Below are 26,090 nucleotides of genomic sequence, written 5' to 3'. Positions count from 1 at the left end.
CTAGCCTTGATGGTCATAGAAGAACACTCAATACCCTTTACTTTGTTTATTTTTGCACAGAATGAGTTGATAAATAAAGCTTCCCCTCAGGAAAGAAAAGAGGCAAGCCCAAGTTGGCCGAGACAGAAGAAAACAGGATCTACGGGGCAGGCTCGGCTTGTGAAAGAAATCTCATGCTTCACTTCCTGGCTTCACGCCAGTCACTCCCTTCCCCCAGGGATTTGGTTGTGGCTTTGGTTTACCCTCGTGCCCCTTTTCAAAGATTTATCAGAAATTATTATCCCTGCTACTTTCTTGGGTTCCTAACCACATTCTGCCTCCTACAGGGGACATCTTACGAGAAAATGGTATATTTAAGCCCCTGCAATGTTACACCTAAGACACAGGTTTCCCAAGACAACATGAGTGTCTTCAACAACCCTTTTGTCCATTAGCCCCAGACCTCTCACGTCTAAGTTCACACCACTGTTACTGCACGTGCTGACATTACCACAAGGAGGTGGCACCAAAGAAAATGTACCTGTGTTACCCTTCACATTGGTCTAAAATAAACCACACTCTTTGGGGATTTGGGGAACCCACTTTCACGTAGCACGAACCTCAATATAAATCTGTGTAGAACTGGGGAGAGGGGACTGGAGAGAGGGGACTGGAGAAAAAGATGCAGGAGTTGGACGTAGCAAGTGGTGAGACGGATGGGCATTCCCTAATGGAACAGGGCCCCTGGTAAGGTGCTGAGTCTCCCTGTCTCACCCTGATCAGGTGGAGCCTGGACTCCACCTGCCAAAATTGTTCTAAGGGAGCCCTAGAGTGATGGAGACTAGCTTCCGGGACGGCTGGTCCTTTCCTGGTCTGACTCTTGGTCCCCGTCACTTGGGACATGTCCTCAGCCCCTGCCCCCTGCCCACGTGACCTCAGCTGCTAAAAAGAAGAGGGGACGGGGCTCAGGTCTTCCAGAGTTGATGGCGCTGGTCCACGAAGGCCAAACACAGTGAGTCAGCCTTCTAGCCCCTACCTCCTCCCCGTTCCTCCTCTTACTTTTCCTTTACTTCTGTAACTCTGCTGTTGGCCCTGGAGATGTGCAAAGTCTAAGGAGGGAATTGGGTCGCAACTGGGAAGGAGATGACTCTGTCTTAGCTTTTCTTTCTTCCGCTTCTCAATTCTGCTACCAGATATGATAATACTTCTCACAAAATCCTTATGTGATACCAAAATGAGGAGGTCCAGCACTGTACAACTTTTTTAGTACTTCGTTTAAAAATTATATGGAAATTTATATATCTATATGTTGCATACAAATAATTAAAACCAGAAATTCGGGGAGACTTTCAGCAAATGCACTTGCTCTCTCCTCCTTCCTCCTTTATATATATATATATATATATATATATATATATATATATATATATATACACACATACACACACACATATGTATATGTGTATGTGTGTGTGTGTATACGTGTGTGTGTAGGTGTGTATGTGTGTGTATACCTGTCTGTGTGCGTATATATGTGTTTATATGTAAATATAGTCTTATGTAAATATACATTTTTAAAGCTCCCAGGTGTCCCCTCACCTCTGATGGCTTCGTGGTGCACCTTCCTCTTCCCGAGCACTCCAAGTCGTTTGCGTGGCTCTCCCCTGGTGCACAGGTGCTGGCCTTCACCACCAGAGTCAAGCGCAAAGCCACGATAGATTTAGTAACAGAATCATTCACAAAACCTAAAAGAAAATGGGACAATAGTAAATGTAAAGCCAACCAACATTCTTCTGACAAGACTATGACTACAGTTTACACAACATTCAAGTATGGCAAACAAAACAAAATGCAGTAAGTTAAGTCAAGGCATAAAAGCGCGTGGCTAGTGGCCATTCAGACCTTGGGCCTTTAAGGTAGGCCACTCTTCCCAAGCATCATGAGGGATGCTGGTCGCCAAGGAAAAGGAGCGCCAGGCACTCTGTCATCACCTTAGCTGCTTTGCTTTGCTCCTGTTCCTGCCCTCTGTGGGCCACCCTGTCTCTGAATTCCATCCCTGCATTAGCACCTTAGAATTCTCTCTGCTTTTGAACTCTTTTCCCTGGCGAGCCACGTGCTTGCATCTCCCTACTCTGTCTTCCTGGCTGCTCTGAATAGTCGCAAGCACTAAATCTCCCCTACCCACCCTGCTATATGGGTCTGCCCGAGCAGCTCAGTGCCCTCAAGAGTGGGCATGCAACATGGATCACATTCTATGTTGGTTTTTTTCATAAATATCTACTTGATCACCAATCTGACTGTGCTGTATCAATTTCAGTTATGTGGTTTTAACCATCTAATAAAACAGGACCAATCATAGTTGAATACTGATCACAAAAGCATTAATGTGTCATATTTATCACTGAATGATCTTTATGTCAAGTGCAGTTATTTGTACATAGTTGGTAGCAATAAATATGTAATAAATAATAGTCTCCAACTGGCATGAGGAAATAATACTGTAAGTATTGTTTACCCAGAAAAGGTGCTTAAGACAAGGGGGTGGAAATGATTCTAGACAGCCATGCCTCTCTAAGCCCCAATTTTCTTTTTTTCTGGGACTCTTTTCACATCAAAAAAGAATGCTTTTTATGATGACAGCTGGACACAGGCAGGAAGTGAGGCTGTCTGGGCAATGGGGCAACATGATCACCCTGCTCCTTGGACCCTAAGGAACATGCAGGGACAAATCTGCAAAGGGCAAAGCACTACCTTAGTGTAAGGGATGTTTTTAACAGGCAGAAGATGGGTTCAAAACAGCAGCAGAGGATTTAATCCTGTTCACAAGCATCAAGGTTATGTTGGGAAATTTGTGCAAGTCAGAGTGGAGTGGAGACACACCTCAACTTCAAGTTTGGAATTAGGAACCAAATATCTCTTAGTGTCTCGGTAAAGACAGGCACTGCTGGTCTGACACGGAGTAGTATTTTACATCCGCAGAGAACTAGTTGCTTTTTTCCTAAGATTTCCTATTGAAAACTTTATGGTAAATTGGCTTTGGGACAGAATGAAAAAGATGGTTTCGGCAAACACACCTCCTTTGTAGAGCTTTCTACTTCTTGGTCACAGTCCCACATCACACAGACACCTCAAACCTCCTCCCAGCGCCTGCAAACGCCCTGCTCATTCCAACTCTGTAAACGTTCCCATGGTGCCTCTTTGCCTGGAATACACTGTGATCCTTCTCCAGTGATCATAGCTCAGTTCTCATCCTATTCACAAGTCTTTCCCCAATACCCCAGCCCCCTCCCAGCTCGACCATGTCCATCTGCACTCAAGTACATACTGTTCCATACAGGTCCCTGATTATTTTATGTCTTGGATGGTTACTTGTCAAAACACCTTTACTGAAACTTCCTTGAGGGCAAGGGACAAGTCTCAGAGAAGTGGCAAGTAGGAAGTCAGGATACAGGTACACATAGGACCAGAGCAGTAAAGACAAGTCCCAAAGAGGAGTTTCCAGAACATGCTATCATCCACCAAGTCCACTTGGAAGAACAGCCATCATTAGAATACATAAACTCCAGTTTACTAAAAAAATTGCTTATCAACTTTGATAGAGGAATAGAGCCTGGTACAATGTAGGAGTGCTACCAGAATTCTTATTTTAAAGGACATTTTTACACATAAAGTAGTGGAGGTAAAATCAGGTAGTAATTATAAAGGTATTTTTCAACTCTTTGCTCTGTTCTCTAGCTTCACATTAAATTATTTGAAAAATCTATACCATCTGTCGCCTTACTAAGCATTTAGATCACAGAATGCTCTGTAATTCTCTAGAAGAGGCCTCTCTCCAAAGGTTATTTTAAAAATTCTTTTCAACTGTTAAATTTGCTGAGCCAGTAGAAATTCAATTGAGGTGGCCCTGAACCAAGATGGCGGAGTAGAAGGACGTGCGCTCACTCCCTCTTGTGAGAACACCAGAATCACAACTAACTGCTGGACAATCATCGACAGGAAGACACTGGAACTCACCAAAAAGACACCCCACATCCAAAGACAAAGGAGAAGCCACAGTGAGATGGTAGGAGGGGCGCAATCACAGTAAAATCAAATCCCATAACTGCTGGGTGGGTGACTCACAGACCGGAGAACACTTATACCACAGAGTCCACCCACTGGAGTGAAGGTTCTGAGCCCCACGTCAGGTTCCCAACCTGGGGGTCCGGCTATGGGAGGAGGAATTCCTAGAGAGTCACACTTTGAAGACTAGTGGGATTTGACTGCAAGACTTTGACAGGACTGGGGGAAACAGAGACTCCACTCCTGGAGGGCACACACAAAGTACTGTGCACATTGGGACCCAGGGGAAGGAGGAGTGACGCCAGGGGAGACTGAACCAAACCTACCTGCTAGTGTTGGAGGGTCTCCTGCAGAGGCGGGGGGTGGCTGTGGCTCACTGTGGGGACAAGGACACTAGCAGCAGAAGTTCTGGGAAGTACTCCTTGGTGTGAGCCCTCCAAGAGGCTGCCATTAGCCCCACCAAAGAGCCCAGGTAGGCTCCAGTGTTGGGTTGACTCAGGCCAAACAACCAATAGGGAGGGAACCCTGCCCCACCCATCAGTAGTCAAGTGGATTAAAGTGTTACTGAGCTCTGCCCACCAGAGCAACAGTCAGCTCTACCCACCACCAGTCCCTCCCATCAGGAAACTTGCACAAGTCTCTTAGATAGCCTCATCCATCAGAGGGCAGACAGCAGAAGCAAGAAGAATTACAATCCTGCAGCCTGTGGAACAAAAACCACATTCACAGAAAGATAGACAAGATGAAAAGGCAGAGGACTATGTACCAGATGAAGGAACAAGATAAAACCCCAGAAAAACAACTAAATGAAGTGGAGATAGGCAACCTCCCAGAAAAAGAATTCAGAATAATGATAGTGAAGACGATCCAGGACCTCGGAAAAAGAATGGAGGCAAAGACCAAGAAAATGCAAGACATGTTTAACAAACACCTAGAAGAATTAAAGAACAAACAGAGATGAACAACACAATAACTGAAATGAAAACTACACTAGAAGGAATCAATAGCAGAATAACTGAGGCAGAAGAACAGATAAGTGACCTGGAAGACAGAATAGTGGAATTCACTGCTATGGAACAGAATAAAGAAAAAAGAATGAAAAGAAATGAAGACAGCCTAAGAGACCACTGGGACAACATTAAATGCAACAACATTCGCATTATAAGGGTCCCAGAAGGAGAATAGAGAGAGAAAGGACCCGAGAAAATATTTGAAGAGATTATAGTCGAAAACTTCCCTAACATGGGAAAGGAAATAGCCACCAAAGTCCAGGAAGCGCAGCGAGTCCCATACAGGATAAACCCAAGCAGAAACAAGCCGAGACACACAATAATCAAATTGGCAAAAATTAAACACAAAGAAAAATGATTGAAAGCAGCAAGGGAAAAATGACAAATAACTCCCATAATGAGTTATAAGGGAACTCCCATAAGGTTAACAGCTGATTTCTCAGCAGAAATTCTACAAGCCAGAAGGGAGTGGCACGATATACTTAAAGTGATGAAAGGGAAGAACCTACATCCAAGATTACTCTACCGGCAAGGATCTCATTCAGATTCAGTGGAGAAATCAAAAGCTTTACAGACAAGCAAAAGCTAAGAGAATTCAGCATCACCAAACCAGCTCTATAACAAGTGCTAAAGGAACTTCTCTAAGTGGGAAACACAAGAGAAGAAAAGGACCTACAAAAATAAACCCAAAACAATTAAGAAAATGGTAATAGGAACATACATATCAATAATTACCTCAAATGTAAATGGATTAAATGCTCCAACCAAAAGTCACAGACTGGCTGAATGGATACAAAAACAAGACCCATATATATGCTATCTACAAGAGACCCACTTCAGACCTAGGGACACATACAGACTGAAAGTGAGGGGATGGAAAAAGATATTCCACGCAAGTGGAAATCAAAAGAAAGTTGGAGTAGCAATACTCATATCAGATAAAATAGACTTTAAAATAAAGAATGTTACAAGAGACAAGGAAGAACACTACATAATGATCAAGGGATCAATCCAAGAAGAAGATATAACAATTATAAATATATATGCACCCAACATAGGAGCACCTCAATACATAAGGCAACTGCTAACAGCTATAAAAGAGGAAATGGACAGTAACACAATAACAGTGGGGGAATTTAACACCTCACTTACACCAATGGACAAATGAAAACAAATAAGGAAACAGAAGCTTTAAATGACACAACAGACCAGATAGATTTAATTGATTTATAGGACATTCCATCCAAAAACAGCAGATTACACTTTCTTCTCAAGTGCGCATGGAACATTCTCCAGGATAGATCACATCCTGGGTCACAAACCAAGCCTCGGTAAATTTAAGAAAATTGAAATCATATCAAGCATCTTTTCTGACCACAACACTATGAGATTAGAAATCAATTACAGGGAAAAAAATGTAAAAAACACAAACACATGGAGGCTAAACAATATGTTACTAAATAACCAAGACATCACTGAAGAAATCAAACAGGAAATCAAAAAATACCTAGAGACAAATGACAATGAAAACACGATGATCCAAAACCTATGGGATGTAGCAAAAGCAGTTCTGAGAAGGAAGTTTATAGCTATACAAGCCTACCTCAAGAAACAAGAAAAGTCTCAAATAAACAATCTAACCTTACACCTAAAGGAACCAGAGAAAGAAGAACAAACAAAACCCAAAGTTAGCAGAAGGAAAGAAATCATAAAGATCAGAGCAAAAATAAATGAAATAGAAACAAAGAAAACAATAGCAAAGATCAATAAAACTAAAGCTGTTGTTTTGAGAAGATTAACAAAATTGATAAACCATTAGCCAGACTCATCAAGAAAAAGAGGGAGAGGACTCAAATCAATAAAATTAGAAATGAAAAAGGAGAAGTTACAACAGACACTGCAGAAATACAAAGCATCCTAAGAGACTACTACAATCAGCTCTATGCCAATAAAATGGACAACCTGGAAGAAATGGACAAATTCTTAGAAAGGTATAACCTTCCAAGACTGAACCAGGAAGAAATAGAAAATATGAACAGACCAATCACAAGTAATGAAATTGAAACTGTGATTAAAAATCTTCCAGCAGGGGCTTCCCTGGTGGCGCAGTGGTTGAGAGTCTGCCTGCTGATGCAGAGGACATGGGTTCGTGCCCCAGTCCAGGAAGATGCCGCGGAGCGGCTGGGCCCGTGAGCCATGGCCGCTGAGCCTGTGCATCCGGACCCTGTGCTCTGCAACAGAAGAGGCCACAACAGTGAGAGGCCTGCGTACTAGAAAAAAAAAAAAATTCTTCCAACAAACAAAAATCCAGGACCAGATGGTTTCCAGGTGAATTCTATCAAACATTTAGAGAAAAGCTAACACCCATCCTTCTCAAACTCTTCCAAAAACTTGTGGAGGAAGGAACACTCCCAAACTCATTCTATGAGGCCACCATCACCCTGATACCTAAACCAGACAAAGATACTACAAAAAAAGAAAATTACAGACCAATATCACTCAAGAATATAGACACAAAAATCCTCAACAAAATACTAGCAAACAGAATCCAACAACACATTAAAAGGATCATACACCATGATCAAGTGGGATTTATCCCAGGGATGCAAGGATTCTTCAATATACACAAATCAGTCAATGTGATACACCATATTAACAAACTGAAGAATAAAAAATACATGATCATCTCAATAGATGCAGAAGAAGCTTTTGACAAAATTCAACACCAATTTATGACAAAAAGTCTCCAGAAAGTGGGCATAGAGGGAACCTACCAGAACATAATAAAGGCCATATATGCAAACCCACAGCAAACATCATTCTCAATGGTGAAAAACTGAAAGCATTTCCTCTAAGATCAGGAGCAAGACAAGGATGTCCACTCTCACCACTGTTATTCAACATTGTTTTGGAAGTCCTAGCCACGGCAGTCAGAGAAGAAAAAGAAATAAAAGGAATACAAATTGGAAAAGAAGAAGTAAAACTGTTTGCAGATGACATGACACTCTACATAGAGAATCCTAAAGAGGCCACCAGAAAACTACTAGAGCTAATCAACGAATTTGGTAAAGCTGCAGGATACAAAATTAATGCACAGAAATCTCTTGCATTCCTATACACTAATGATGAAAAATCTGAAAGAGAAATTAAGGAAACACTCCCATTTACCACTGCAACAAAAAGAATAAAATACCTAGGTATAAACCTACCTAGGGAGACAAAAGGCCTGTATGCAGAAAACTATAAGACACTGATGAAAGAAATTAAAGATGATACCAACAGATGCAGAGATATACCATGTTCTTGGATTGGAAGAATCAATATTGTGAAAATGACTATACTACCCAAAGCAATCTACAGATTCAATGAAATCCCCACCAAATTACCAATGGCATTTTTTACAGAACTAGAACAAAAAATCTTAAAATTTGAATGGAGACACAAAAGAGACCGAATAGCCAAAGCAGTATTGAGGGAAGAAAACAGAGATGGAGGAATCAGACTCCCTGACTTCAGACTATACTACAAAGCTACAGTAATCAAGACAATATGGTACTGGCACAAAAACAGAAACATAGATCAATGGAACAAGATAGAAAGCCCAGAGATAAACCCACGCACCTGTGGTCAGCTAATCTATGACAAAGGAGGCAAGGATATACAATGGAGAAAAGACAGTCTCTTCAGTAAGTGGTGCTGGGAAAACTGGACAGCTACATGTAAAAGAATGAAATCAGAACACTCCCTAACACCATACACAGAAATAAACTCAATGGATTAGAGACCTAAATGTAAGACCGAACACTATAAAACTCTTAGATGAAAACATAGGAAGAACACTCTTTAACATAAATCACAGCAAGATCTTTTTTGATCCACCTCCTAGAGTAATGGAAATAAAAACAAAAATAAACAAATGGGACCTAATGAAACTTAAAAGCTTTTGCATAGCAAAGGAAACCATAAACAAGACGAAAAGACAACCCTCAGAATGTGAGAAAATATTTGCAAACGAATCAACGGACAAAGGATTAATCTCCAAAATATATAAACAGCTCATGCAGCTCAATATTAAAAAAAGAAACAACCCAATCCAAAAATGGGCGTAAGACCTAAATAGACATTTCTCCAAAGAAGACATACAGATGGCCAAGAAGCACATGAAAAGCTGCTCAACATCACTAATTATTAGAGAAATGCAAATCAAAACTACAATGAGGTATCACCTCACACCAGTCAGAATGAGCATCATCAGAAAATCTACAAACAACAAATGCTGGAGAGGGTGTGGAGAAAAGGGAACCCTCTTGCACTGCTGGTGGGAATGTAAATTGATACAGCCACTATGGAGAACAGTATGGAGGTTCCTTAAAAAACTACAAATAGAATTACCACATGACCCAGCGATCCCACTACTGGGCATATATCCAGAGAAAAGCATAATTCAAAAAGACACATGCACCCCAATGTTCATTGCAGCACTATTTACAATAGCCAGGTCATGGAAGCAACCTAAATGCCCATCGACAGATGAATGGATAAAGAAGATGTAGCACATATATACAGTGGAATATTAGTCATAAAAAGGAAAGAGTCTAGGTCATTTGTACAGACGTGGATGGACCTAGGGACTGTCATACAGAGTGAAGTAAGTCAGAAAGAGAAAAACAAATATTGTATATTAACGCATATATGTGGAACCTAGAAAAATGGTACAGATGAACCGGTTTGCAGGGCAGAAATAGAGACACAGATGTAGAGAACAAATGTATGGACACCAAGTGGGGAAAGCGGCGGGGGGTGGGGGTGGTGGTGTGACGAACTGGGCGACTGGGATTGACATGTATACACTGATGTGTATAAAATTGATGACCAATAAGAAGCTGCTATATAAAAAAATAAATAAAATAAAATTTAAAAATAAAAAATTGCTGCTTACAACAATAAATTAAAGCCTTCTCCTGATTCAGTCAAAAAAAGAAATTCAATTGAATGAGCAGTTTAAAATATGCACAATATAGTTTCCTAAATAGTTCGCTTCCATTTCCTGAAAGAACATTTCCTGCGCTCACTTCTACAAACCCGGCACTGTATTAGATTCTAAGGTTACAGAGAGAAGTCACATTTGGTTTGTGCCACTCCGAACTTTGGTCAAGAGCAGTGGTCCTTAACTAGTTTAGAAACCAGAAGCTTTATATTTTTGCAGGCGCTTTTTCCAAGTACATATTTCCAGGTTCCAACATAAGTGATTCAGTGTCAATGGTCTTGGCTGGGTCCCTGTAGGCATGTTATTTATTTGTTTTAATTTTTGTAAATAAGGTTTTATTAGAATATAATCTATTCATTTATGTACATATTGTCTGGACTTCTTTTGCACTGTGACTGAGTTGAGTAGTTGTACCAGAGACTGGATGGTCCACAAAGTCTGTGACCACCATGGTAGGCACTGGGCATACATGGATAAAAGATGGATGTCATATATGTCCTCGTGGAATTTACAGTCCAGCAGGGAAAACCAGAAGATAAAGTGAGCGATATAGTTACCTGGGTCAGGAGCATCTGACCTAGCCTAAGGGGAGCAAGAAAGGCTTTCTAGGGAAAGTGTGGTGAAGCTGAGTTTCAAAGGATATGTGGAAACTCATCAGGCGAAGGAAAAGGGAGAACAGTGTCACGATCAGAGGAAATAACTTTACGTATGTGTGTGTGTGTGTGTGTGTGTGTGTCTGTGCGCATGTATGGATGTAACGTAATTTCTCTCAGTGCTTGGTGTTGCCCTCAGTACATTCTGGCTTTCAGTGCAGTTGACTCTCCAATAATTACTGCTTAAAAGCCCTTGACTCTGAATCTTCAGGGTAGAAACCTTCAGCTCACTCCCTTCCAGGGGTCCCCCATTGCACAGTGAGCCCTAGTTCTAGAAGTGATTCGAGATGCCTCAGGGCAGCAGTGGGAACACTTCGTTTGCGCACGTGAAACACTCCATATTAAGAGAGTAAACAGGTGACTTCCCTGGTGGTCCAGTGGTAAGGAAGCTGCCTTCTAATGTAGGGGACACGGGTTCGATCCCTGGTCGGGGAACTAAGATCCCACATACCGCAGGGCAACTAAGCCTGTGGGCCACAACTAGAGAGAGAAAAAAACTCACACCACAACTAGAGACGAGCCCGCGCACCATAAGGAAAGATCCCATGTGCCTCAACAAAGACTCCAAGTACCGCAACTAAGACCTGATACAGCCAAAAAAAAAAAAAGACACTAAACAAATTTCTTCCTGAAAGCCCAATATACACTTTGGGAGTTTAGGCATATTATTTTTATTTATTTATTTTGCGGTAAGCGGGCCTCTCGCTGTCGTGGCCTCTCCCGTTGCGGAGCGCAGGCTCCAGATGCGCAGGCTCAGTGGTCATGGCTCACGGGCCCAGCCGCTCCGCTGCATGTGGGATCTTCCCGGACCAGGGCACAAACACGTGTCCCCTGCATCGGCAGGTGGACTCTCAACCACTGCGCCACCAGGGAAGCCCTAGGCATATTATTTTAAAAGACTCCTTAAGTAATTCGGACATGTGCTTCCACTTAAGAACCACTGGTTGATAGAAAAACAAATCTAAGTCACAGAAGTAATGTTCTTGTTAAGGTAATGATCACCTTGAATTAGAGGCACGTGAGCCTCTGAAAGCACACTGTGCCTGTCTATTTTTGAAAGTCTAGGCAACTCTGTGATATTTAGGTGATATTCATATTCCCTCACTCATCATAGGTCTCTGAAGTTCCTGGAGACAACTTTGATAAAAGTTTCTACATGAGCTTTATTTGCTTAACAAGACTGAGTATTTGGGTCCTAAAATCCCTTAGTAAACTCTTAAAGAAATCAATCTTTACAGCAGTGTATCACACATTACTACATAATTTCTGATTATGTCACCTAATCCCCCCAAATGAGTGAACAGCATAATAAGCATGTTATCTAAAGCAGTACTCTGTTCACATGAGGAGAACGGGGCATGGTGGCTCCTTCCAGGTATAGGTGTAATTTCAGTAAGTTGTTTGCACCTCCCTTTGATCATGTCTAAGGGAAAAATGCTTGGAGCTCCTCCTAATGAAAAGTAATCCTGTCCATTTTAACTCTCCTCAAACTGCAGCTGGGTTAGAGCAAAGTAGCCCTCAGGAAAGCCCTCGTGCCAAGCACAGGAACTGTGCTCTTTACAAAGCAGCAGCAGGAGGAATCTGAAATAAAATAGAATTCATTTAAAAAAAAAAAAAGAAGTTCTTTGGGGCTTTATGGGTGATCATTTGAGGGTTGTTGAAAAGCCAGTGTGATTTCTTTGACTCAGCCCTCAAAACGGTGGCACTTCTAACACGCTTACAAGAAATGCCAAGGAAATGATCACAGTTTTTTTTCTCTTCCTTAATGGTATGAAATCAATATATGTAACATAATTACTGAGACGGGCCTGAATAAAAAGCCTTATCCTCATTCAGAATTCCAAGAACCATAGGGCAACTGACTAACTAAAGACAAAAACCGGTAAAGTCAGAGTGAGGGTGACACCCCAGTTCTGTCCACAGAGCTGTTAGAGAATGAGCTTTTGTCAACACCTGCACTTTCTATGGCCTTTTCAAAAACTAAAGAACTGATGCCACATAGGAGGCTATGAAGTTGCTCCAGCAAAAGCATGGTTTAAATTATAAGCAAGAAAGGGGAATAGATAGAGGAGAAATATAAAAGGGAAAGGGAAATAGAAAGAAGGAAGGAGGGAGGGATGGAGGAAGGAAGATTGAAAAAGAAAACCAAAGCATGAGATAGAAACTGCATGAGACAGAAGAAAAGGAGACACTAATACAGAAAGACAAGGAAAGCAGAAATGGAGAAAAGAAAATGAAGGCTGTCCAGCAAAAGTTTCAGGGGTTCTCCCACCGTTTTTTATGGAAGGACATCTCATCATCTTCTCATGTTCGTGCCTTAGATTCCTCATTCCAACCACAACACGTGTAAAATGAGAGTTCTCTGAAACAGTTCATGGATAAACATCTGTTTGAATAACTGTGTTCGGTCCAACTCTACGATTCTGATTATGAGGCCAAAATACTGAGTCCCTCTAAGTGGAGAGATCGTGCATTCTGGGTGCATCACCCAGCTGTGGGGGGATGGGGCGGGATGGAGGGCCACCCAGGACAGAAGGAGAGCTGAGCTCACTCAGCAGGCGATGGCTGAGCTCCAGGTAGCAGGCAGCGTTTAGGTTGCGTCCTGAAGGCTGCAAAAGAACCAGTGAAGAGAGCTGAGGACATCAGCGTGTCAGATGGCTGAGGTCAGTGTGTCAGATGGATGAGAAGGTCAGTGTGTCAAGGGCCAGCGCCCAGATGAGGACAGAGAGGCAGGACGGGCCAGATTAGAGGGGGTCTCGTGACCCTTAGGGCAACGGGAATCCACCAAAGAGTGTGGAAAACACAGGATTTATGCTTTTTCAAAGATCACGCTTTGGAGGAAGAGCCAAGAAGACTTTCGTAAGGATTGATGAGGGAAAAGAAGGAATCATACGTAGTGTGGTAACGGCGTGTGCAGTGGTGCTGGAAAGTGACCAGGATGTCCGCCGTGGGCAGGTTAAGTCAGAGATTCAGATGAGATGCGCCCCTCCACACACACGCGAACGGAGCGGCCAAGTTGGTGGTTCAACATAGGACACGGGTAGTTTGGAACATCAGGGCTGAAGATTTAAATCTGGGCCTCATCTGAATCTGGGGAGTTCGACACCATTGGGACAAGAGTGCACTCTCAGAGAAGAGAGAGAAAGACCAGAGCCCAGAACCAAGCTTTGCAGGCCAGTATTCACAGAATAAACTTAGTGTTATATCGATAAATAGAGATTAGACCAGGCCAGAATCATATTAGAAAAGTTAACTAAAAACAAGTATGACTTTTCCTTAGAAAAGATTTCTGGGCTTCCCTGGTGGCGCAGTGGTTGAGAATCTGCCTGCTAATGCAGGGGACACTGGTTCGAGCCCCGGTCCGGGAAGATCCCACATGCCGCGGAGCAACTAGGCCCGTGCGCCACAACTACTGAGCCTGCGCGTCTGGAGCCTGTGCTCCGCAACAAGAGAGGCCGCGATAGTGAGAGGCCCGCGCGTCGTGATGAAGAGTGGCCCCTGCTTGCCACAACTAGAGAAAACCCTCGCACAGAAACGAAGATGCAGCACAAAAAAAAATAAATAAGTAAATTAATAAACTCCTACCCCCAACATCTTCTTTAAAAGAAAAGAAAAGATTTCTGCACCATGAAGGAGATAAAGAACCACAAGGAGGAGACTGCGGTCCATGACAAAGAAAAATGTCTCAAGGTCACCATTCAGCTCAAGGGTTCAGAGGCTGGGAAAGGAAGGGAAAGGGGAGGGAGGGAGGGAGGGAGGGGGAAAAGATGACACTGCACTTGAAACGTCCACTTCTACTCACTGCGCAACTGAGTGATCTCCCTAACGAGTTTTAAAACAATAACGAAGGAAAACTCTCTCCAAAGATTATCCTGGGATCTGTCAACACCCTCAGGTAACTAGTTACGATGACAAATAAAGGCTGGGTTTCCTTCTCTGCACGTCCCCATCTGCACGTCCCCACTGCCCCTAACTCTTGCACGGACACACACAAACACTCTGTCCCACCCTCGGGCCCACACTGTGCTCATTAACACGGTAATAAAATGTTCTGCCATCATTACAGTCCTTTTAGAACAGCGACTTCGCCAAACTCACTCCCTTGGTGCCAATGAGAAGTAGGGAACAACCGAAAGGGGACCCTGTCATTACCTTTGGGATGGACTGGTCCAGTATCCATTAGAGAGCGCGAGGGGGCTGGCTCCTGGCCATTAACTGCTCATCTTACCACTTGGCTTCTTCAATATTAAGACCAAAGAGTCTTAACTGGACTTAGTAGTTGAGGTCTCATTGGGATTAAGAACACGCGAGATTTGCATTTCTTACTTCAGTGGTTTGGCTAAAGACCGTTTTCTTTCCTGTTAAAGGGAATGCGTACGTCCAAAATAAAATCTCTGACCGTTGGAAACAGCCTGCTGAGTTTTCCTTTTAAGACTTGGCGAGTCATTTGGCACAAAACTATAGCCTATAAAAACTGTTCACTGTCCAGGAAGTTCCATGGCTGGCACCAGCTAGGCATGAAAGCTTTAAAATATCACAGATCCAGCTCCAGCTGGAGACCCAGGGCTTTTGCATTAACTTGGGCATTGGGAAGGCAAACACCTCCAATTCCCACAATTCGATTCGCAGAAGCAGGGATAAGATGGCGTCTCTGCGCCAACGCTTTAGGAAGGTGGGATGGAGGTTAGTGCAAAGCTTAACAAGCCAGTCAGGATCCCCATGGATTTGTGACTCGATACCTGGGGGCTGGGAAGCAAAACCTGAGAAATAAGTCATCTTTTGACAGTATCTGGCCAAAGGCAAAAAGAGAGCTTGACGCAGGGTACAAACTTGAACCTAGACCAAATCCAGGGCAGCATGATGCTAAAACAAGCCTTACTAATACACCTCCTGCTACCGCAGTTAGACCACAAGTTAAGGGGGAAAGTGAAGGAACACTAAAGAGCTGTCACTACACCCAAGTACAATTACATTGATGCTTCATTCGCTGGAGAACCTGCCTGGCCACACCCACCATCTTAGACCTCACCCAAGCTCTTTCTACCTTTTCTCAACAAAGCTCTCTTTGGGCTTCCTCGTGAAAGTCTGCATTCTGTTGTTGTTCATTTGCTTGTTTGCTTGCTTTGAAGTTTTGTTGCTTGCAGCAGTAAATTGCTTTTGGGAACATTCACCTGTCCAGAAACTCTCATTTTCTGTGGGTTCCTAAGTAAGGTATGGCCAAAAATGCTTTCAGAATTCGAGACACAATGGCACATAACAGCAACGATCCAACTGTAATACTTTTACCATTGCCACGCATTTAAATCATCAGGTAGACCGCACCTAGCCAGATGACTAGGAGAAGTATATATTAAGTAATACCATTTGCTCTAAAGGGAAAAAGAAATTGTAAAGATAATGGGAACATACTATAGAAAAAAATACATACAATCAGCTTGCTATTCCCTGAAGAGAGATTGGTTTATGCTCCACAATCTGTCAGACAGAGCAGCCCTCAACAACTACTTCCTAACTTTGCCAGTATCTCAGCAGTCCCCTCTCTCTATTCATCCTGCAGAGAAAACTGAAAATTCAATATGAAACACAGGCTGAAAAAATGAACACAAAGGTTTAGGTTAAGAGTTCTTAGGTTGACATTCTATACTTTTCCAAAACAAGTATCTATTCCCACAGTAAAGGGTTACTAGCCAGGAGTGCTATATTTTTGTTTAATTTTTTCAAGATAGTCACCCTACCACACTCCTTTTTCCACTAAAATTAAACTAAATTATTTGTCCTGAGTAAGACCTGAGTATCTGAACCATGGGAGGTTGCCCACTGTTATCCATTCTCCCCATATTCCTTTAATAACAGAATTGGGAGTTTTTGCTGGGAACAACTGGGTCACCCAGCCTCTCCTCAGTGACTTGGGGAGAGGATGCACGGCACTTCTGTGTTATACATTTAAGAAGACAAAGCAAGTGCTCTTTTTAGCCTTTCCCCCTTCCCAGTGGCTGATATGCCACTGGGGCAGCCAGGGCATCCGGTTTGAATCCAGAGATGGGATCCGCGTGCTGCCCTCCATCCTGGACCAGCTACCTCTAGATTGAAACACTGAAACGGAGCAAGACCCTATGGTCCTTCCCCACCATGTCCCCCGCCTGCATTTGGTCTGTAGAAAAACTTTAGCCAAAAAACAAGTTTATTCAGAGAAGTGAGAAAATGCATAAGCAAAGGAAAACCGTCAAACAAGACCAAATAACAATAGTTTAGTCATTAAACAAAGTCAAGGACCTTAAGTTCCTCTTCAAGGGCTATAGATAATATTCTGAGCCGTATCCTCTGAGCTGTCTTATAGATACTGAAAGCCCCACCAGGTGGAAGAAGTTAACTACGTGATGATCAGGATATAGCCACGACATAAGTTGCCACAATTCCGAGAACTGGCTTCAAAGAAATGGGAACAAACCGACTCCAGAACGGAAGATGAACTGTCCTTAAAACAACCAAGATGACGCCGATCAGACCACTGCATGACCGATTTCAAGAGGACGGTCAGAGCTGACTGTGCGGTTTCTACATGTAGCCCTCTCCCTCCCTCTGCCTATATACCCCTGAAACTCCCCTTTAAAAGCTCTTGCCCCTGACTGTCAGTGGGGAGTCCACCACCACCACCCACCACCCCTGCTGTGGCCGGCCACCAAAATAATGTAAACTTTCCTTTCCACCAACCTTGCCTTTTTATTGGCTTTAGAGCAGCAAGCAACCTGACCCCACTTTCTGTAACAACATGACCGAGAAATTAACATGTAACTCGTTTAAGCCACTGTATTCGCACAGTCTCTCCATTACAACAGCTTAGACTGCACCTTGACCAACACAGGCCTGCAAAGGAACCACATCAAACTCCTTCCCCTGTGCTGCATCCCCCCACCCCTACCACTTGACAGAGCAGGAATCACCATTTAGCTACGACTTACTGTTCCAAACTGACAACATACTAACTCCATCACTTCCCCCCTCCCTCCTCTTCCTTAATTTTTACGAGGCAGGGTTGGCCATCAAAGTGGCTCAGCTTATATCAGACACAGGAAGAGTAGGAGGGAATTGAGCACCAGTTTAGGAAAAAATACTTAATACTATTCCTTTAATCACACAGGGATATTATAAATATATATATTAACAGATGAGATATTCTAGAATTGGATTTTAACATTTTATGTACTCTGTATATAGTATATGTTTCACATTACAGAAGTGGGTAATTGTCCACCATATCTATCCATTAATTCCAAGTGAATGCGTCCTGATTAGCGGCTTTACAGTAAATACTAAAACGAGTAACCACGTGCTGACATGAGGGTAATGGGAGATTATACCAGGCTCTACCACCAGGTGGTCTGAGTTCTTACCAGCTCTGTGACTTTGGGAGAGATATTTACATCCTTCATGCCTTGGATTCCTTCCCCCGAAATAGAGATAATAACACTACCTATTTTTTACCGTGGTTGTTACGATTAAAGATCTTAACATGGGCAAAGGTTTTAATACAGTGAAGCCTATGATAAGGACTCTATAAATCATTATAATTATCGTCATCCCCACCATTGTGTCAGTTAGCTTGGGCTGCTGTAGCAGAATACCATAAGCTGGGTGACTTAAACAATAAATATTTATTTCTTACAGTTCTGGAGGCTACAAGTCTGAGATCAGGGTGCCCGCATGGTCAGGTTCTTGAGGAAGACACCTCTTCCTGGTTTACAGATAGCTGTCTTTTCTCTGTACCCTCACGTGGTGGAGAGAAAGTGCTGGTCCCTTCATCTCCTTACCAAGGCACTAATCTTACAATGAGGGCTCCATCATCATGCCTCAATCTAACTCTAATCACCTCCCAAAGGCGCCACTTCCAAATACCACTTACTGGGGGTGAGGGTTTCAACATATAAATTTGGGAGAATAGGGACACAAACATTCAGTCCCTAGCAATCAACATCACCATCATCACTACCATTATCACCATCATCATCGTTATCATCACCTCCGTCATCGCCATCACCACCACCAACGTCATTATCATTATTACCACCATCACCACTACCATCCAGAGCAATACCGACAAACAACATCTATTTAAAGTTGGGTCCTGAATGAAACTTAGACTTGTGTAGGTCTGAAAAAAAGGCTCTGGGAAAGTATGTCCCCTGAGGAAACAGCAGAGCCAAGATGCAAGCAAGAAGGTCATTTAGAGAGTCGAAACTTTGAAATAAATTTTTATTCAATTATTGCTACTTTTAAAAATTATACCTAGGATTTTAAGATAATGTCCAAATAAAAGTACGTTCATAATAATGTGACTGAGGTTATCTGTCACATTTTGAATAATTCATGCCTAGGTTCTATTTTAAAAAGCTAAGCTCTAGGCTTTACTTAAAGTTGTAATATATATATATGTATTTTTTATATATATACACACACATATATATGGGTGAATAAATGAGGTATGGCTACAATTTATAGGATTAAAAGACATTTTTTTTAAGAAGTATAACCAGCAATAACACAAGAGACACTGGCCAATACAATGACATAATGTTATAAAATATTCAAATTATAAAAGCCTCTTTTGAAGCAAAATTTTCAGCTAAGCCTGTCAAATCTCTCTATGTGCCTATTTTGGGCATTAAGTAATCTCCATTTAGAAAAAAAAATTCTCATTGCATATGAAAACCACTTCCGAATTGGACACATTTTTTTAATGCCAGTTCCTGAATACCCATTGGTAGAACATGAAAAGTAATTTGTGTTTTCCTTTGAAATTTTGTTGGCTCACACAGAATACACAACTGAAATTCCTCATTTATTTAATCTCTTTTTCAATGTCTATCTGATCACCCTTTCATAATCAGTTAGAATTACATGACTTAATCTTCCATTAGTACACTTTCAACTCATCAACTACTAGTAAATCAATTGCTAAATTACTGTAGAATTCATATACAATGAACGTCCATCACGTCCAGTCATTAATACCCAATGAATGAATCCTGATTAATGACATTATCATGAATGCCAAAATAATTAATCACTTCTCTGTGCTGACGTGAGGGTAATGGGAGATTATAAATGCACAGCTAATCGGGGCTGCAGATGACTTTATAACATTAGGAAGCCAGGGGATCAGGTCTTCAGAGGAGCTAACGTGAAAAGCTGTTGATTGACATGTTTACCTTCTTGGCTGCTGTGAACACGATCTTGTGATTACCTCTGTTCTATTACATCTCTTTGCTCCGCTTTGATTCAAAACCCCACATTTAAGTGGCCACCGACAAGACTACCTGGTAACTTCAAGGTCATATGGAAGATGTGACCTGAATTTACAAGTGTTTGGTGAGATTTCTAATTTGAGATGCATTTGCTTCTTGAATTATGCACAACAACTTTATGTTTATGTGCGGGTATTTATTGCACTAAAAATAGAATGAGCCAGTGTATTTCAATAATGCCCCAATGTGTGCCATGATTTGAGGGAAAAAAAAAATTGGGAGGTATGGAGAGGTTGACTCCAATTCAGCCTGTTTGGCTGGGCTATTTCTAGCTCCTATTAGCATTTTCATCACAAGAAGAGTCACACGGTCTGTCCTCAAGATGCTCAGAGGCAGCCTTCCCTACCTGCTTCATTTTCAGGAGCTCCAAGAAGGTCTCCACGACTAGGGCCCTCTCCTATCTGGCTCACAAACCCCTGGAATCAGAATTACCCACAGAGTTTATTTAATAAACTGTTATTTCTGCTCCACCCTGACCCAGTGAAGCAGAATCTCTGGGGATGTGGCCACAGATGCCTGTGGGTTTACCACTCCCCCAGATGTCTGACTGCCAGGTATGGAAGCTGCTGTCTTAAGAATGACTTCTTTTCTGCCAAGTTAAAATGCACGTATTTCAGTAGGGACCTTACACGGGACGAATGTGTTTATCAGCTCCTTCCCTTCAACGGTTCCTCACGGCCACTAGGATCTTCACGCCGTCTCCAGAGCCCAGCATGTGAGGACATTTGACCCAGCCTCCGTCTCCACCACATCTTCCCCTCTCTCCCCCTTGCTCTCTGAGCTCCAGCTTTGTGGCCTTACTGCAGTTCCTCTGAAGCTATGCATTCTCTCCAGCCACAGGGCCTTCGCACATGCAGTTCCAGCTTTCTGCCTGGAAAAGTTTTCTCACTGCCTCATTAATAGCTCAGCCAAGTCATTTTCCTTCAAGGTAGCGATCCCCACTGCCCCAAGGTTAGGTCAGATTTTTATTATCTACTACACTCACAGCACGTGTGCTATCACAGTTGGCATTTCCTATTTATTTGTAGAATTATTTCCTGATTACCTGTCACCCCATTAACACATAAAATTCACGAGGGCCGAGATTTTTGTTTGTTTTGTTCATTGCTCTATTGCCAGTGCCAAGCAGGTAGCTAACTCAGTAGGTACTCAATAAATATTCTGGGGAGGAAAGAAAGGGGGGAAAGGAGGACAAGCAAGCTGAGTGTGGTGCCAGCTAACACTGGATAAAAGAGGGACAAAGGAGTGAAGAGGAACAAAGAAAAGAAAGCTGGTAGTGATGGAGACCAACTTCCCTGATCTCCTGCTCTATAGCTCACGGCCTCCGTGGATGCAGTGATCAATAACAGTACTCAACAGGAGCTGAGTGGCTTTAATCTCAGCCAGTAGCTGCATGAACACAGAGCCCCAAACCAATTTAGGAGGCAAGCCTCATGCTAAACCATGCCCTACTCCAGACTACAAACAATACCACCAATCATCCTGCTTCGGGGGCTTTACCAAGAAAGAATGAATTACAGATTGTCCCAGTTCCCAATCAACTCTCTTCCGAAATTAAATTCTTTAGTTCAATGTTACCGTCAGCTCAGTGGGCTGAAAAGGGTTTCCTAAATCTGTCCCAGAACAGATTTTATTTACGCTTCAGTCTTTACGAAAGTCCTGGGAATACTATCTGATCATCGATTCTTTCTGTAGCAGTCAATGTAGCAAATTAAAAATTCTCTCCGTCTCCCTTAGAACCTTTACTGTTCGAAATCCCAATCTAACTGTGTTTGGACAGGCTGCCTTCACTACTGGAAAATCTAACAGGAATCGCAGTATGTAAGGCAGAGGTCCAATACAAAACAAAACAAAACGGACCTTTGTTCATCTGTTCCCATCCGAAACAAAGAAAGAATGATTGGACAGATCACGTGGGCCTCCGTCTTCTCGAGCTGCCATTTCTAACGCTGAGTGTAGGCCCGCCCTGGTTGAGGGGCTGCCTGCCACCACAGGAGGAGACCCAGCCCCCCAGTGTGAAATTCAAGCTTTTGGAATCAGGCTTGTATGCAGAAGCCAATCACACTTTCATATGCTAAAGGAAATGCTTCTTAAAATAAAAACTTAATACAAAATTAATTCATTAATTTGCTGATTGTTTTGCATTCATGAATGTTATGTACTATATTCTCCATGTAAATACTAGCATTATTTCCAATTCTAAAAACTCTGTTTCTTTCCAAACTAATTGCTCAGTCTTATGGGTCCCCACATGCTCCCTCCTACCTGCTCCAAGCTGTATACCTTTTTATAGTTATCCACCTATCAAGTCCTTTAAACCACATATGTGCATATACACATCTTTGCATCTCTGTATGGGTGAATCTATGTACAAGTGTGCATCTGTATACGTGTATATACACAAATGAGCATACGTGTGTGTGCACATGCAACCACGTGTGTCTTATACGTACCTATGTGCACCTCTGTGTGTACATATGCATGATGGGTGGACGTAGGGGTCTGTGCATCTACATAGCTCAACAATGTATTCTTTTTTTTTAATATGTAGTTATATATTTATTTATTTACTTTGGCTGCACTGGGTCTTAGTTGCGACATGCAGGCTTCTTAGTTGAGGCATTCATGCGGGATCTAGCTCCCCGACCAGGGATTGAACCCGGGCTCCCTGCATTGGGAACACGGAGTCTTACTCACTGGACCCCCAGGGAAGTCCCTCAACAACATAGTCTATAAAATAAGATCACGTGCACAAAATCGAAAACAAGCCCAAACCAAATGTTTCCGAGGACCGTTATTCCCTTGCAAGAGGTCTGTCTGATTAAATCTCCAGGACAGTTGATTCTGACCCTTCATCTTCACCACCAAAAGTTACTCCACAGTTTTCACCATATTATCCCACCACCACTGTCACAACCTGCACTTCTCCTGCTGTAAAACTTGTTCACCACTGCCTACAAGCTAAATACAAACCCCTTGGCACAGTATGCAACCTCCTTCACTGTCTAGCTTATGCATCCTAACCGTTTCCTAATTTTCCAGGCTTTATTTATTGAAATCTGCTGCTCCAGCCAAATTGATCTGTTATTTTGAAACACACGCATCCTCCCTTGCACATCATTGTTCACACCACTTTTCTTATCCCGAACGTCTTTCCCTCTCAAACTGACTCCGGAGTTCAAGGCCAAGCTCAAGATATACCTCAAGTCTAAAGCTGAACTTTCCCCTTAGTGATGACTCTGCCATTCTGCATTCATGTAGCCCTTACACTGACTGTATAATTCACCTGATAAATTTAATATACACTCCTTTATCTCCTCATTTGTCACTTTATGTGGAACATCATCTCAAAATCATTAATATCTAGCAGGAGAAACAATGACTTATTATATGGATATTTACAATCTTTCTCTTACTTCCATTTCTCATGGGGAAGGACTCTTACTTCTTGGGTCAGTTCCCAGGCAAGTTCTTTGTAGTGAGAACCTAGGTAATGGGCAAGACAGAGAGAAGAAGTAAAAACAAACAAGCAGAGAAGCTACACTGATACACAAAATAAAGAGATGCAATAACAGGAAGAGAAAGGAGGAAAAGCCTCAAAGGCTGGGTGTTGGGCTGAGATTCTGGGGAGCAGACGTTGAGAGTGGGAGAGAGAATTTCACAAAGCAAGTGTCAAACACACAGAGACTATTAAGAGAGCAGTGAGGAGGAGATAAGATTGATAAGATTTTTGCTGCACAACAGAAATGCATTTTCCCCACTCCTATTCATATTGCCTCAAAAAGATGAATGAAGATTTAAAGTGTTTTTAATTCATTTTTTGGCTACTGGATTTTGTTTATTCGAATGTAACTCTATGAACAAGACTGAGCCACAGGATGACAAAATTTATCTGGGTTACGTATGAGTATGGAGTATGTCCTGCTTGCCTGGAGGCTAAAACCCCTCAAAGTCAGGAGTTGGGATCTTCTATGTCTTTGTATTCACTGTCCTGAACACTGTGTCCTACACATGGTAATTAATCAACAAATAGTTGTTGATGATAAACAGGGCTGTGGATAAATGCACAGATGATGCAGATCCTGTTTTCTCACATGGTCATGTTCCAGAGGCTGTCATCTGTTATTAGTGATGTAGCCAAACAGTATTTGTCAGTGTATTTATTTAAGGAGATTTTCCATTTGCCTACCAAGCAAATATAACTTTTGTAGGTCAAACTCACAATTACAGCATTAAAACAGGACAGCCAAGAGAGCATTGTACTTGTTAAGGATGCGTGTGAATACCAAAAATATCATGGCATTCAATACCCAAATGTCAAGAGACAGCACTAAAGAGGAGGAAAGAGGAGACAGCAAGAGCGTCTTTTCGAAATTCAATGCTAATTATTTATATTCCTCACCAACAACCAGATAACCTTCTCCAGCTGACATGCCCTATTTCAGTCCATTTACTTGCTACTCTCAGTTTGATAACCAAGATCTTTGTGAAAAACAATTACAACTACCATGATTTTGTGTCAAAATCAAATGATCATCTCTAAAGCATCCCTGGTAGTTTTTCCAAATGTATGTCTTTTCTGGAAAACCCTCTGCCCCATTCTCATGGAAGAATTCTGACCTCATAAGAAGTGCATGATAAAAGGAACTTAACTATCTATCTCCAGGATACTGAAGTGGGAAAGCAAAATAATTTAAGAGAAGGAGGTGGAAATGGAATCAGGGGTTGTAGTCTTGTGGAATATATTAGTAGATGTTTTTTGCTTAGCATTAAATGGGAGAAACATCACTAGAACCTGACGATGTGGTAGGGACCCTGAGAGCAGCAACCCCATGTTCATTCCCCATCCTCCTGTCCCCATTTTACTTTCACTCTGATGTGCAAACTCAATGCTATAATGAAACCATTACATTTACCATACTTTGAGGTGTAAATGCAATATTGTAATGAAACCACTTTGAATATCTTCCGCTTAAAGAGATTTGTACTGTCCTTTTTCTGGAAACTGATAATGACCACTTTTCTCCTCGAGGAGATCCCTAAATGTTTCAGACCGTTAAGGATGCTGCTAAGAGGTATATGTAAATTTCCAGCTGGATCTAGTTAAAAGCATCTGGTCAAAATTGATGGAAGGGGGACAAGGCACAATTCCGAAGATAAACTGGCTATCCTGAGGGAAAACTGGAAGAAGGACGAATTGATAATATATTTTAATTTGTCATTAAAATGTGCATTGATCCAGTAAATTTCATACCTGGGAATGTAACCCAAATAGATCACCAGAAAAGATACAAAGAGGAGGTTATCATGATGTTTGAAATTCTGTCTAAAGAGGCAAAAGAAAGGAGGAAACGAAGGAGATAATTGCCTAACAATAGCATATTGATTAAATCATAGTGCATTGATTCAGCGGAACTCTATACGGTCATCAAGAAGAATACTAAGTTTATATCGATTTACACAAAAGAATGTCAATGATGCATTAAGTGAAAAAAAGCAAGTAACCAGACAGCTCATGAATGTGTTCTGTTTCCAGAAAAAAAGCATGTATGTACATGCACACACTGTCATATAAAGAAAGTATCTGGAAGGAAATACCACAAAATGCAAACACTGGTTGTCAGTGGCGGATGGGGAATTACAGAAAGTACATTTCAGTTTTTCTTATTCTTGTATGCATTACTTTTATGATAAGAAATAGACACTAGAGCCTTCTTTTATTTTCCAAAGGAGAGTAAACTGGAAAATTACATTCTGGCGAGAAAAAACCATACTCCCTTATGTTTATATATTCAGCCTTGATAATCAATCTCTCACTTTCTCTCTCTCCCCCCACTCCCATTCTTCTCCCACCTCTCTTCTTCACGTTCCCTCCCTCTCTCCCTCCCCTCCCCTTTGGAAAGAAGAAACAGAAGAGATCTTACGGAGAAGCAGAAAGTGGACTGTAAAAAAGGCAATGAAAGAATTTACTTTCTCATTTGAAATGTGCACTGACAGAAACTTAGAAAAACTTTTAACAGTAAACTGGCAAAGCCCTGAGAAGGTTTGTCTTTAAGTTAAAAGAAGCGGGGAAAAAATTTTTTTTAATATTTTAATC

The 26,090-nt window shown here is 42.0% G+C and overlaps 1 protein-coding gene across 1 annotated transcript in view; it reads right to left on the bottom strand.

Moving 5' to 3' along the window:
- The window catches only part of DNER (delta/notch like EGF repeat containing), a 324,742-nt gene that overhangs the window by 151,835 nt on the left and 146,817 nt on the right, over window positions 1-26,090 (bottom strand). Inside the window, exon 5 of the mRNA XM_029225741.1 lies at window positions 1,579-1,724. Within this exon, the coding sequence (XP_029081574.1) occupies window positions 1,579-1,724 (146 nt within the window). The remainder of the gene's footprint in view (window positions 1-1,578; window positions 1,725-26,090) is intronic.

This window comes from Monodon monoceros, unplaced genomic scaffold, assembly GCF_005190385.1.
Source record: "Monodon monoceros isolate NGI ecotype Baffin Bay Population unplaced genomic scaffold, NGI_Narwhal_1 Super_Scaffold_16, whole genome shotgun sequence".
In the NCBI taxonomy this organism is placed as follows: Eukaryota; Metazoa; Chordata; class Mammalia; order Artiodactyla; family Monodontidae; genus Monodon; species Monodon monoceros.
This window is presented reverse-complemented; position numbering and strand designations above follow the sequence as displayed.